The sequence below is a fragment of the Penicillium verhagenii genome (assembly GCF_028828195.1).
Source record: "Penicillium verhagenii strain IBT 33310 chromosome Unknown utg000006l_segment0_segment0, whole genome shotgun sequence".
NCBI lineage: Eukaryota > Fungi > Ascomycota > Eurotiomycetes > Eurotiales > Aspergillaceae > Penicillium > Penicillium verhagenii.
The window spans coordinates 3,325,096-3,338,147 of NW_026643170.1; the positions used below are offsets into that span (position 1 = coordinate 3,325,096).

General features: G+C 47.0%; 6 protein-coding genes across 6 annotated transcripts; 3 read left to right on the plus strand and 3 right to left on the minus strand.

Moving 5' to 3' along the window:
* Positions 1-789: 789 nt before the first annotated feature.
* N7466_006628 (CAZyme family GH1) lies at positions 790-2,771 on the plus strand (the record flags this gene model as incomplete). The annotated part of the gene is made up of 5 exons (XM_057166025.1): positions 790-1,059; positions 1,115-1,598; positions 1,656-1,716; positions 1,786-2,364; positions 2,417-2,771. The coding sequence occupies 5 exons, from the start codon at positions 790-792 to the stop codon at positions 2,769-2,771; spliced, it is 1,749 nt and encodes a 582-aa protein (XP_057021624.1).
* Positions 2,772-3,137: 366 nt separating this feature from the next.
* Positions 3,138-5,131, plus strand: N7466_006629 (mediator of RNA polymerase II transcription subunit 17; the record flags this gene model as incomplete). Its single annotated transcript, XM_057166026.1, has 2 exons — positions 3,138-3,409; positions 3,469-5,131. 2 exons carry the CDS (start codon positions 3,138-3,140, stop codon positions 5,129-5,131), a joined length of 1,935 nt encoding a protein of 644 aa, XP_057021625.1.
* A 490-nt stretch (positions 5,132-5,621) lies between these two features.
* N7466_006630 (NAD(P)/FAD-dependent oxidoreductase) lies at positions 5,622-7,145 on the minus strand (the record flags this gene model as incomplete). Its single annotated transcript, XM_057166027.1, has 1 exon — positions 5,622-7,145. One exon carries the CDS (start codon positions 7,143-7,145, stop codon positions 5,622-5,624), a length of 1,524 nt encoding a protein of 507 aa, XP_057021626.1.
* Positions 7,146-8,027: 882 nt separating this feature from the next.
* N7466_006631 (uncharacterized protein) lies at positions 8,028-8,372 on the plus strand (the record flags this gene model as incomplete). Its single annotated transcript, XM_057166028.1, has 2 exons — positions 8,028-8,142; positions 8,200-8,372. 2 exons carry the CDS (start codon positions 8,028-8,030, stop codon positions 8,370-8,372), a joined length of 288 nt encoding a protein of 95 aa, XP_057021627.1.
* A 216-nt stretch (positions 8,373-8,588) lies between these two features.
* On the minus strand, positions 8,589-9,526 carry N7466_006632 (uncharacterized protein; the record flags this gene model as incomplete). The annotated part of the gene is made up of 4 exons (XM_057166029.1): positions 8,589-8,774; positions 8,836-8,992; positions 9,056-9,163; positions 9,216-9,526. The coding sequence occupies 4 exons, from the start codon at positions 9,524-9,526 to the stop codon at positions 8,589-8,591; spliced, it is 762 nt and encodes a 253-aa protein (XP_057021628.1).
* A 468-nt stretch (positions 9,527-9,994) lies between these two features.
* Positions 9,995-11,311, minus strand: N7466_006633 (uncharacterized protein; the record flags this gene model as incomplete). The annotated part of the gene is made up of 3 exons (XM_057166030.1): positions 9,995-10,563; positions 10,631-11,151; positions 11,235-11,311. The coding sequence occupies 3 exons, from the start codon at positions 11,309-11,311 to the stop codon at positions 9,995-9,997; spliced, it is 1,167 nt and encodes a 388-aa protein (XP_057021629.1).
* Positions 11,312-13,052: the final 1,741 nt, after the last annotated feature.

Below are 13,052 nucleotides of genomic sequence, written 5' to 3' on the forward strand. Positions count from 1 at the left end.
CAATATTATGTCATTCTTACATCAACATCCGATATGGTGTAGTGGCTAACATCGTCGTCTCTCACACGACAGCCGGGGGTTCGATTCCCCCTATCGGAGTTTTCTTTTTGTTCGTGTAACTTCTAAATTTGATGGCCAAAATTATTGGGGAGACTTTTCTATCTTGGAAATAAACAGCCTGGAGCTTCTCTGTTTTGTACTTCTGAGTGTCTTGAAGATCTGTGGTTTGTACTTATGTACTTAGTATACTAGTAATGTCTCCAACCTGAATGCGGGGAAACGTGGGGTACCTCGGAACTACTAGTATATTGTATAATGGTCCTGAATGTAACCCTAAGACTACTAGAAAATCAACCAATTCCGGTTTCGGCTCAACAGGAACTGCAGATCTACTTTCCTTCCAACGGGTAACTGATTAATCCAATCCAATCAATTTATGTTTCATTTGCCAAGAGACTTTATAGTACCGAGGATTGCCCGGATTGCGTAGGTGGAGAGCTTTAACTAATAGAATCTGGGTTTCTGAAGAGGGGTCCAACAATACTTAAACTCAGATAACTTTCTCCCCGGGATTTTGATCAAGTCGACAATAAGCTTGGAGTGTTTGACATCAAAAATGCTGTTTCTATCAATATGCGTCGCTGTTTTGCCTATAGCTGCAGGGGCACAAGAAATTTATGTTAATGGAACTTCTTCTCGTTCGCACTGCACAAATTCTCCTTCACCAACTTATCACTTCCACCCATTCTCATACACTCTCAGCGAGACAGTCAGGTCAGTAGTACACACATGTGCAGCTTTTTTATCCCCATGCATCTATCCCTTGCTAAGCTTAGAAACATCATTAGATACGCAACGTCAGTTCCCTCGCCAACAACCACAAGAACATTTGCGCCTGCCTATTCAAAAGCTGCCAAGCTTTTGACCACAAGCCTTTCCACATCCACCTGGGGTAGCTGGCTTCCTGGGCAGACTATCATCAGCGCTACCGATACTGCCGATCCTTATGGACAAGCAGCATGGTCATCAATGTGGCTACATGCTAATCTTCAAAATTATGTTTGTCAATATTCGGAGAAATCGACAGACTTAAGCTTTCGCTAATGAATTCCAGACTACAACCGGTCTTCTTTCCACCACCGTTCACCCTACTCCTGTCCCCACCAGTGAACTTGTTCTCCCACCAGCGGACTACTTTGGCCCCATAGATTGCTATGACTTTCCCGAAGACTTTGTGTTTGGCGTGGCTGGTAGTGCCGCCCAAATTGAAGGTGCAATCGCCCTCGATGGCCGTTCGCCTTCGCTCCTGGAGAAACTGATCACGGGGGACAAGCCAAAGGACTACGTCACCAATGAGAATTATTTTCTATACAAGCAAGACATCCAACGGTTGGCAGCCATGGGCGTGGAGTACTATAGTTTTACTATTCCATGGACACGGATCTTGCCCTTCGTCTTTCCCGGCACTCCCGTGAACAAGCAAGCCATTGATCACTACAATGACCTGATCAAGACTGTTCTTGATGCTGGAATGCAACCTGTTGTGACGATGCTTCATTTTGACAGTCCACTCATGTTTGTCGCTAGTGATAACATAAGTATGCTTTTTTTCCTCTTGTCACTTTTCTTCTTCTCAGACCACTAACTTATAATAGCGAGACATCCTGATATTGGGTATAACAATGCTGGCTATCAGAATGAAACATTTGTTGATGCGTAAGTCAGCCACCTCTATCTTGAAAAACCATTGGCATCAAGTACTCCCTTACTGATTCTCCCTACTAGATTTGTCAATTATGGAAAAGTGCTACTGACGCACTTTGCTGACCGTGTACCGATCTGGGTTACATTCAACGAACCCCTCCTCTACGCCTTTAATTTCCAGGGAGTTGATAATGTCATCAATGCTCACTCCCAGGTCTATCACTTTTATCACGATGAACTTAAAGGCACGGGTAAAATGGGACTTAAATTCAACGATAACTTTGGTGTGCCCAAAAATCCGATGAATTCAACCCACGTCCAAGCTGCCAATCGATTTCAAGAGATGCAACTGGGCATCTTTGCGAACCCAATCTTTCTAGGCCATCAATATCCAGATTCCGTGCTTCACACTCTACCGGGGGCCAGACGACTCAATGACTCAGAATTAACCTATCGGAATAACACAGCAGATTTCTTCGGCATTGATGCATATACGGCTACAGTGGTATCTCCTGCCGAAGAAGGTATCAATTCTTGTGCTTCCAACTTGTCAACCTCCAACTCTCTATTTCCATATTGTGTCAACCAAGAAACCACAAACATCTATGGATGGAACATCGGATATCGGTCGGAGTCTTATGTGTATATCACACCAACCTAGTATGTTGCACTACATCGGGCTCCGAAATCCCATGCTAACGAAATTATGTAGTCTCCGGGAATTTCTTTACGATATTTACAACACGTGGAAACACCCCATCATCCTATCCGAGTTCGGCTTTCCAGTTTATGGCGAGGCGACCAAAGAGCTACCGGATCAATTATTTGACTCACCTCGTAGCCAATACTATCTCGCCTTCATGTCTGAAGTTTTAAAATCGATATATGAAGACGGGGTCGAAGTTATCGGTGCTCTCGCCTGGAGTTTCGCTGACAATTGGGAGTTTGGAGACTATTCGCAGCAGTTTGGCATGCAGGTTGTAAACCGCACCACTCAGACACGATACTACAAGAAGAGCTTTTTCGATTTGGTGGACTTTGTCAAGACTCGACAACCTTCTGGGTAGGATTTTGATGTGCATTTGATTCAGGTCGGGACCAGGATGAACATATAGTGCTAGGTGGTACTTATATAAGTGTTGCATGTATGTACTAGGCTGTAGCAAGCATTTGAGCTTCACTTTTAAAAATTTTCAACTTTGCTCTTGAGTTTGACTCTTGAGGCTTTTTTGAAAACAAATCACGTGACGTGCATTTCCCCGGAGTTAAAGCGGCGCGCCTGTACCTAGGATGTAGCTCACCACATCCCCACTCTGACAATCTTCGATCTTCAATCTTCAATCCTCAATCCTCAATCCTCAATCCTTACTAATACTCTCATTGTCGCATCCCATCGCTGGGTCCGAGTCCATCGGGGTGGCACTCCCTTCATCATGTCTGACTCCTTCACCCTTCCTCTTCGTGCCGTTCCAGAAAAGCAGGACCGTCCCGATACCCTGCCAGTCGAGATCTCTCAGATCAACAACCAATGGGGTTCATTCCGAGATGTCAATGAAGAGATCCTCCGAACCCAGATCGCCGAAGAAAAGGAGTGTGGTGACACACAAGAATCAGAAGATGGCGACCAAGAGAAGGGGGATGTTGACACCACAGAGCGTCTGGAGCAACTGTACAAGAAGCGTGCCGATATCACTCAGTTTGCAGTGTTGGTGGAAGCCTCTCATAGATTCCAGGCTGAATAGAAGCTAATTAATCACAAATCAGACAGTCCCACATGGAAGCCATGTTTGCCCTCGATTTCATCTCTCTCCTCTTGTCCAAAAATGCCCCGCGCCAAGCCGAAACCTCCATGTCACCTTATTTGAAACAGATCGCGCCTCTCGGTTCTTTGAATGCGGAGGTAGTCAACCCGCCTCCGAAATCCGAAACAGCTACTAAGGACATCTCGTCTGTCTCCAGAGGTTGGAGAATTCAAAACTTCAATTCGGCGTCCGGCAAGCTACTGAAGGCCGCCTCCCGGTTGGAGACAGAAGTCGCGTCGGAGAGCCGGTACTGGAATGAGGTCTTAGCAGTCAAGGACAAGGGATGGAAAGTCTGCAGGTTGCCACGGGAGAGACAGGCACTGGGGGTGCAGTACGGGTTCCTGGAAGCCACCGCGGTCTTTCGCGACCGTGGCCTTGCTTCATTAAGGCGATCTGACGATGGAAGCTTGATCTTGGATAAGGGACTGATTCCTTCTGGGGCCCGCTTTGTGCGAGTGCGAGTGAAACAAGGATCTCATATCTCCAGCAGCACAGGGCCATTTGCATCCATTTCCAATGATGCTGAATCGATTGAACATCGCATCCTCCAAGCCCGTGACTCCGTCTTCGAGGAGGAACTGTTTCACGAATTGGTTCGAGAAGCCCGATCTATGGCAAGCTCCGGTGTGACAACTCGTCAGAATCTTATTCAAGTTCCCGCTTCAGAAGACCTCGAAATCATGTTGGACTTAGTGGATGCTGACGATGAGAGTCTCAATGCCGACGAGGCTCCTACGGCGACTGATAAACTTCTTGCCGACGGCCTAGCTCACTCCATGCGTATCTTGCTCGCCTTTTCTCATCGTCAAAACCTCCGCCGTCGTACGCAAGTGCCGCCACCATTGACGTCAAAGAAGCGGCCTACACCTGAATATCACCTTCTTCGACCTGCTCTGGCTTACTTCCAGCATCTGGCGCAACTTCGCCGGCTGGAATCATTCCTTCATGAAATATTCAGTGTCTTACGATCATCTGGCTTGGACTTTCCTGAATTGACTACCAAAACATTTACAAATGGACCCTCACCTCCACATATTGCTTCTACTGCTCCACTTGAAACGCTTATCCAAAAGTTCCTGGCGCCGATTGAGTCTGTGCTTCGAGGAAATCTCTCTACTCCCGATAGTTTCTTCACTGTCACAGTCCGAACGAATCTATCGGCTCCGCCTTTTGGCACGCATTACGATGTGGCCTTCAACTTCCCCAGTTTCTCCGATGTCAAGTCTCCAGGTCGCCTAGCCTTGAGGGATGAAGTTGAGGCTGCCATTAGCCACATATTACTATTAGATGTGGTCTCCAGCATTTCATCCCATGAGCGACCGTCGGAAAACAATAATTCCGACGCCTTGAAGACTTGGGATGCAATCTACCCCCAACTAGGTGAACTGTTACTATCTGGAAGAAATCCTGAGCGCCATAAGAAGATGAAGGTGATCTTGTCCCGCCATGAGCTTTCTCTCTCCACCTACCTTGTGCGCAGCATTGACGGAGTTGGGCGTGGTGTGCATGAACTCAGGTCTCACGCCACCGAGACGCATACCTGGAACTCATCCTCGTCATCCACCGCCAGCCCCAATAAACATCCCTCGATGCTAGATTTTGTCAATGCAGAATGCTTTCACTGAACCGGCTTATAAGCCCGCTCTGACCCTGTGGGCGGGCCTAACTTCCCATCTACGAGTCGTCCTGAACCACACTTGGCCCTTCGACTCACATGAAATGGGCTTGTGGTTTAGTCGTATAATATTCCCTTCAGCATGGGATTGTCCCCGAGTCTATGGTTTCCGCTTCCTACAGATTCTTTATTCAAAGAAGCTTCATGGCGGGGGTGCTTGCTATATCTCAGAAGCGGGAGTGGAGAGCGGGCGCCTTCATCGCGGGTGAGGCGCCTCGAAGAAAAGATTTTATGTTGGGTTTTTTTGCATTGAAAAGGCGTCAAGGAAGATACCCCTTGTAAGGAATAAACAAAATAGATCACGTTGACGTTGACATCAAACAATGCGTTTCAAACTGGGCTTCGTTTTATTATGCTAGGAATTACCTATTGGTACGTAAGTGACCAAGAATGATCCACGGCATTTGAGTCTAGGATTCTGATTATGTACATGAAACCTATCATAACTTAGATGTCAATGCCTTTATTGACTCAGGCGCTGTGAGAATGTCTCGCAGTCGCTTCTCGCTGAGTCCGTAGGCATTCGGAAGCCAATCAGATTCACCAACGCTTTTTCCAAGCATCTTAGACACTAGTGCCTCGCCGCTCATCAGGCAATTGGCCATGCCATATCCATTGAAAGCCGCAGCAATCCATTCTCCCTCGCCATTCCGCTCTGTTAGTGACGATGGAAGTCGTCCAACCAAGGGGAGTCCATCGGATGAGAATCCCATAATCCCACTCCATGAGCTAACAACCTTCCAGGGTGGCGTGGGACTTTTGCCAAAGAACTGTGGGAGAACTGACTGCAAATGGGCCACAGATTTCTTTCCCACAAAGCTATCATCGGCCGAGACAACGTCCTCTATCCGGGCATTCTCACCTCCGAAATAGAAATAGCCGGTCTTCACACTTTGTCCCAAATAATACAGTCCATGTCCCGATTCTTTCGTGGCGGGATCATAAGTAATTGGGTAGTGGAATCCCCACGAAAAGGACTTTCCTTGGTTTGGCAGAGCATTCCCAGGGTCTTGAACCGTCATGGTGCCTTTAAAGGGGTGAACGCGTCCCCGCAGTTTGGGGATGAGGTGTCCCGTGTAGCCATTGGTACAATAGACTACATTTCCGACTCGTAGTGGGCCACGAGGGGTGCGGACAATGTACGGAAACACAGACGTAATTGGCGTGACATGGTGAGCTTCGTGCTCGACTGCTTGAACGGGCGTGTTTGTCTCAATGGTCAGTCGGTCCGGGTACTTCTTCATCAGAGCTGCGAACACCTTCGTCACTAGACGATAGGGCCATACGGTCCCGGCTGGGAGCAATGCTCCGCCTGCTGCTCCATGGATTCCGTATTTCTGGAAGAAGGTTAGATAGTTCATATGTTTTGTTTGGGGGATGTAGGGGGGACAGACCGTAATGAGGGTATGCTCGTCAAGGATCGTGTATAAACCTTTCCAAGAAGGGTGGTCTGCTTCCAAGCGCGCGATGCTCAGTTTGAAATCTCGGAAATTATCCTCGGTCAAGAAGGCCCGCAACTTTTGAAGCTGCTGCATTTCGCTCGTCTCCACAGCATCATATTCTTTGATCAAGTCTTGCATCCTCTGTAAATTCCGAAACGTAAATGATACAATCTTCTCGGCCATCTCTGGGCCGTGGGTTTCAGCAAGATGCATATATTCCTCGCCAACGTTGGCGGCCATCTGGCCTCCATTTCGCCCCGTCGCACCGGAGCAGAGAGTTCGAGCTTCCAATACGGTCACCGTTGCTGCTGGATGTTGCTCTAGCAAGGTTTTGGCAACGGCGAGTCCAGTAATTCCTGAACCAATGATCGCAAAGTCTCGTTCGGTCGGGAGTTCGGGGGACTGGGCGTTTGCCAGTTCATGGGGTATTTTTTGCCAGTATGACTGGGTTGGATTCGGTCGAGGCAGGCCTGGATCAGCCATCACCAGTTTGGCAACTATGGCATTGTCAATAGACTGCATGCGGGACGAACGGCACCCTGGTGACTAGTTGATTCAGCCACGAGGATTTGTATACCCATACCAAGATCTTTGTTGGGCTCCATAGCTGGAATTAGAAATGAGCAAAGCAATGCAAAGCAATGGGGCAATGCGATGAGATGTTTAGATATAAAATGGGTTGTCGTGCGGGGTTTTGTCACATAATCTCATATTATTCTTATCGTGAATCGTGATAGCGCGTTCCCACTCGGCCCTCGGAACCAATAACATCACAGCATGTCGGAGATTTGTATACCTTATCCAATGCGGGGGAAAGCTGCAAGGATAGGATCGAGACTTCTTGAGCCACTGTAGTTCCGAGGTCTGTGGTAAAATTCGATCAGTAGTCACATGTGCATGGGTGTTGTGTAGAGCCGTAACTCTCTGCAGGATCTTTCCCGTCGGTGTAATGGACGCGACAGGGACTAGCACGGTAAGTGTTGTGGGGCAGGAAGAGAAGAGTAGTTGTTTGTGGATGTCGATCACATGGTGATCTGGCCAGGGGTTACTGCTGACCTAACATAACATCAGGCGTAAAAGCTCCGACTATTCTGGTTACGCTAGTATGAGTTGGATGTTTTTCCGAATATACTGTATAGAACGTTTTTTTTTTTTTTTTTTTTTGGTTTCAATCATCATCTACAACCTCTTCGATTAGATTTGAGGTTTTAAAAAGTTCGGTATGGTATGCACCATGGCGTAGCTACATACCAACTTGCATTCCACCTGGAACGTGCAAGGCAAGCTTTGGCGACTACAGGAATGCCAAACTTGTTTTTCCTTACTTTGAGTCTAGATATAAAGCCTTTCTTCTCCCTCCGAAGTCAGGCTTGCAACCACTCTGTATACCTCTTTTAATTCAAGATGCAATTCTCTTCTGTGATTCTCGCTGTCTTCGCTTTGGTTTCTACTGGCCTGGCTGATAAGTCATGCGTCCCAAGCTTTGATTACTGCTCGGATGTTCTCATCAAGGACAAGGGTAAGTTAAATACCTCCGAGTCGTTTATTTAATACGTCATCTGACTGGTTTTTGTAGGATTTACCGAGGCGGATCTGCAGGCCGTCATCAATGGAACTGATGTTGCTGATCAGCCTTTGGAGAATGTTCTATTCCATTGCAAGAACCCCGGCATTGTCGGTCACCCCAAGTCTTGTCCCAATGGATGCAAAGATCCCAAGCAGGAGGGCAGCCATGGATGCGACGCGTGAGTTTGAATCGACTCTGGACTTTCCGATGATTTCGGTGGCTGAACTTCAAGGCAGATAAATGATGCTTCAAGTACAAATTCCTTTACGGAATATTAGTCGATGAGTTTCATCTAGATCCAATGTTGTACCCTATCGCTAAGAATCTTAATACTTCTTCATCCTTTTTTTTTGGAAACAAATGGCATGAGCTTAGACTGTACGATTCTTTAAATTTGTTCACCAAGCTACTTCTCCACCTGGGTATTGGTTTGAACCCGGTGCATTCTCCCATCCTGGGACATGAATGTTAACTAGTTTTCCATGCTGGGAGGGCCCAGCATTTTGCACAATGTTCAAGACTTGCTCGGCTCCAACTTCGACGGGAAGATCCGCCCGAGATGAACCCATATCGGTGCGCAGCCACTGTCAGCGTTAGCAAAGCGTGAAGATTTATCGCTCTGGGGATTGATGTCTCTCGGCTTACTCCAGGGCTGACAGCCAGGATGGTAAAGCCCTCTGATTCATATTGTTGGGCGTATTGCACAGTCAACATATTCAGCGCTGCTTTGGTCACCTTATAAGCAGGAGTCGGCGAGACTCGAAATGCTTCGGCTTTGGCAAAAGTTCCAACAGTAGTCGATCTATTCGGGTCAAGTAAGTTTTTCTTCATTTGATTAGCGCTTAATGGGGACTTCGACTCTCACATGTTGACAACTGTCTTCTTGTCGCCTTTTCGTAGAAGGGGCAAGAATGCCTGTGTCACCGTATGAACTGAAGTCACGTTCATATGGAAAATCTCGTTCAGGTTTTCCCTGTGGGTTATAGGTCAGTGGTTGTTCATTGGCTTGGAAGACAACTTCTCACATTCCCTCCACCCCGGTTGGCGAGTAATCCATCATGCCGGCATTGTTGATAAGGTAGTCAAGTCCCCTACCTTGTAGCTTAGTTTCAACTTCACTAGCAGCTTCCAAGACACTTTCCTGGTCCGTGACGTCTAATTTGACCCAATCGATGCGGCCAGGCAAGGCTTTTACAATCTCCTTCAACTTGGGTGAGTTGTCGGAGCGCGCAGTGGCAATAATTTTTCCCACTTCAGCTACAGGCAAGGCAGCTAATCTGGAGACCAATGCCAGACCAAGACCACGAGATGCACCGGTGATTAAATATGAAGCCATATCACACTCGTGATGCCACGCTAGTCTTGTGTTAGACGAACTATTTGGCGGCAGATGTCGGAGAAAAGCGAAAATGGTTGAGAATTGAGACAAATTGCAAGTAGTAGTAATTTGGTAAATCAAGAAGTAGATGTTGGGAATAAATCTCGAGGTTGGAGGTCGGTGTTATCCATTAAATGTGGTTATGCATGTGATGTTGCTTTCCAAGGTTCAAATGTTGGGGATTAATAATTATCACTCTGCTTCTCCGCGCGTGCGCTCAACCCCGCCAAGTGAGATTCACACATGCAACCAGGACCAATGAATATTATTGGACAGGCGAGCCTAGAGTTATATGCAACATTGTATTCAAGCTATATACATTGAATTATGGGCCCCATCAATATTACATGCAAGACAAGAGTAGCCTTCGACATAGATAAATCCGATGCCTTTCTCCTTATCAGTACTACCAACATATCATAATACTCACACCATTTCACGTCTTTCAGATGCGGGAGAGACGGGTGATCTCATTGGCCATTCCTGCAGGGGTAAAGTCGGATTATCGTTGGCATGACCATTGTTATTGCTATTGTCGATTTCCATGACTACCTCGGGCGTTTCAATGTTGCGATCGCTGCATGCATATGCCCAACTATCGATACCAAGGGAGCTTGGGAACCCGACACCACGAATGAAGGCTCTCCGATGAGCTCTCGGTCCCCAGGCCCAGCCTGCGCCTCGCCGGATGGGGAGATGGTACATATTGAACCCGATCCAGGCAAAAGCCATTCCCATAATAGATCCGAAAATGATATCGAATCCATGATGTCGATAGTTGAACCACCGAGACGAGGCAATGTAAAATGCAGTGGCGGTAGGGACGAAGGCGACAACCATCAGTGGAACCGGGGGCGCTGCGCCACGCGTGCGGACTGAGGACTGGTCATCGGTGTGGGTTTTCCCTTCCACGGGGTAGGACGGAAGATAGGGGAAACCAATAGAGAATTTGGCGCACAGCCAAAGTGTCAGATACCCCAGCCCGGAGAAAGAGACTGGCAGATCGCGGTATTAGTCACCTGAATATACTCGTCGGTATGAGGGCTTGAAGCTGCAACATACAGGATGAATGGCCACTAGGAAAACTCGAAAATCCATCCACGGTTACCAGAGACGACTGGTCTTGGCAGATTTTGTATGAAACAAGGGTAGCGGCACCTGTCAATTTCTCACCAAGGCCCCCGACGGTGTAGGTCGTAATATCATCAAGGTTTGGGTTGCAACGTGCAAGCAGATCCGGACGTGGTTTGCCAATCAAGACCTTGAGTCCCTGGGTGGACATCCACACACCAGCCAAAGCTATGCCTAGTCCCATCCATCCGGCATTCCACTCCCATAGTTTACGGCGAAGGGTTTGGTATTTGGAGGGCTTGATTCCCGCTGGAGCTGCAGTGCCGGGGATAATTGCTAATGCGGTAATTAGGATGACAGCAGCAGGCGCAAGAACTGAGACGAGGATAAGGGTTGTGTCTGTGACTGTCTCGTGCTCTGTGTACGGATATGAAATGCTTGGGTCGGTCAAGGAGAAGGGATGCTGATTCGGCGTTTGTTTGTAAAATGCATATCCAAATAATGCAACGGCTCTGGAGGTTCAACGTTTCTTGGTCAGATTTCAAATCACTCTCATGCAAAACAAAAAAAAACTATTCAGGCATATTCGGCGCACATAATGAATACCCAATCAATGATGTAAGAGAGCACCACGAGCTTCGAGACACGCGCGACCAGATCCGAGACACCCATGGCGGGAGGTGTTCAAACCCGTGGACCTGGGCAACTTGCAAGCTTGAATCGGATTTCTAACAATTGTGTAGACCACTGCCTAGGTGCATGTAGAGGAGTTTGGAGAAGGAGGTCAACGATTCCACGCCGCGTCAATGATAACTGGCGGGTTCCTGCGCCTCGGGATGCGCGGCGCTAGGCAACGATCCCTAGGTGAACGAACTGGTGGGTCTGGGCTCGACGCGCAACATTTGTTTGTGGCCTGTCGACGCCACACGATATAAGATCAGAGTTGTTAGAAACCAAGGGGGAAATAAGAACAAAGGCTGATTTGGACAGGGGTGGTAAATGACTTTTAAAGGGGGGGAAGGAACCTTCAATGGAAAATTAGGCGGCAAAATAATAAAAAAAAGGGCCAATGTTTGTCTGGGTGAGATCTACGCTTTAGAAAGTCTAATTTTTGGGCGTCAACGTGCATTTGAACCCTTGGAAGGAGCAAATGGCCCCAGATGCATACATATTCAATTTTTGCACAGATCAACGACACATGCAAGTGGCTTTTATCCATTCAAATGTTTGAATATTCAATGTTCAAATGTATGTATGTTTGACTGTTGGTGTTGCCCTCTAGTGCTATAAATATATTTGTAGCCTCTGGAAATCTCTATCAATATTCAAATGTGGGATCAAGCTTGAGTTTGAGGATCCATATTTAAATATTTCATTTTCCACCTTGCAAGCCCTGGAGGTTCAAATGGATGGGTTTTTGTATATATATGTAAGAAAGAAAAGCCCAAATCCGAACTTTGGAAGCAATCAATGGAATACTTTAAGCTATATATGCGCTGGGAGTGACTAGCGTTTGAGTCTTGACTTATAGCGCACAGATTCCGTCACTCTGACATCAAATGGGCTTGTGGTTTAGTGGTATAATACTCCCTTAGCATGGGAGTGGTCCGGGGTTCGATTCCCCGCGAGTCCATCTTTTTGCATTTTTATTTTACTCTCCTTTTCTCTCACTAATTTACCCCCTGATCATTCTTTTCAATGTTCAAGTCTGCTATACTTGAAAGCTTTTCTTCATGATGAGTCTCAACAGTTGTAAGACCTGAATACCACTACGTAATAAACGTTATAATTTAGATGCCATCACCTGCTGAAATCTGCCCTAAGGTGAAGCCCTGACACCCAAAAAGAGGCAATGCACGTGACCAGCCACTAAACACCGTGCCCCGCACTAACCCCAAAACGGAGTACGGGCGGTGATCCACTTGCTCAGTTACCAAGTGTTTTTCTGCCGCGATGACTGCATGATTTGCGTGGGACTGCAGCTACAGCGTAATGCATGTTACTCGTGTTGAGAATTACTAGTATCAACTTGGGAAAACTGTTGAATATGTGATTTGAAAGCCAAATGAGAATTCAATCCTCCTGCTTATCTCAATCCATCATTTCTCCTCAATTTTCCTTTCTTTTCCCTTTTCCCGTTTCCCTTTTCGAATTTCATTACCAAAATCTGTTTCTACGCTAGTCCGGTTTAACAATTTCATTGATATCATCCGTGTCAGTGACGTTATTCCCCCCACTTCTGCTTTGTCTCACCGGATTTGGGCGCAACCCCTCCAACTCCATTAATTACTTTGTGCCGGCGCGTCTCAGTCAATAATTTTTTCCTCCAAGTTTAATTTCACTTCACTCTACCCCCTCAATTAATATTCCATTGGTTTTGTGTTCGACCTCCCTAGGTCGACCCTTTCCCACT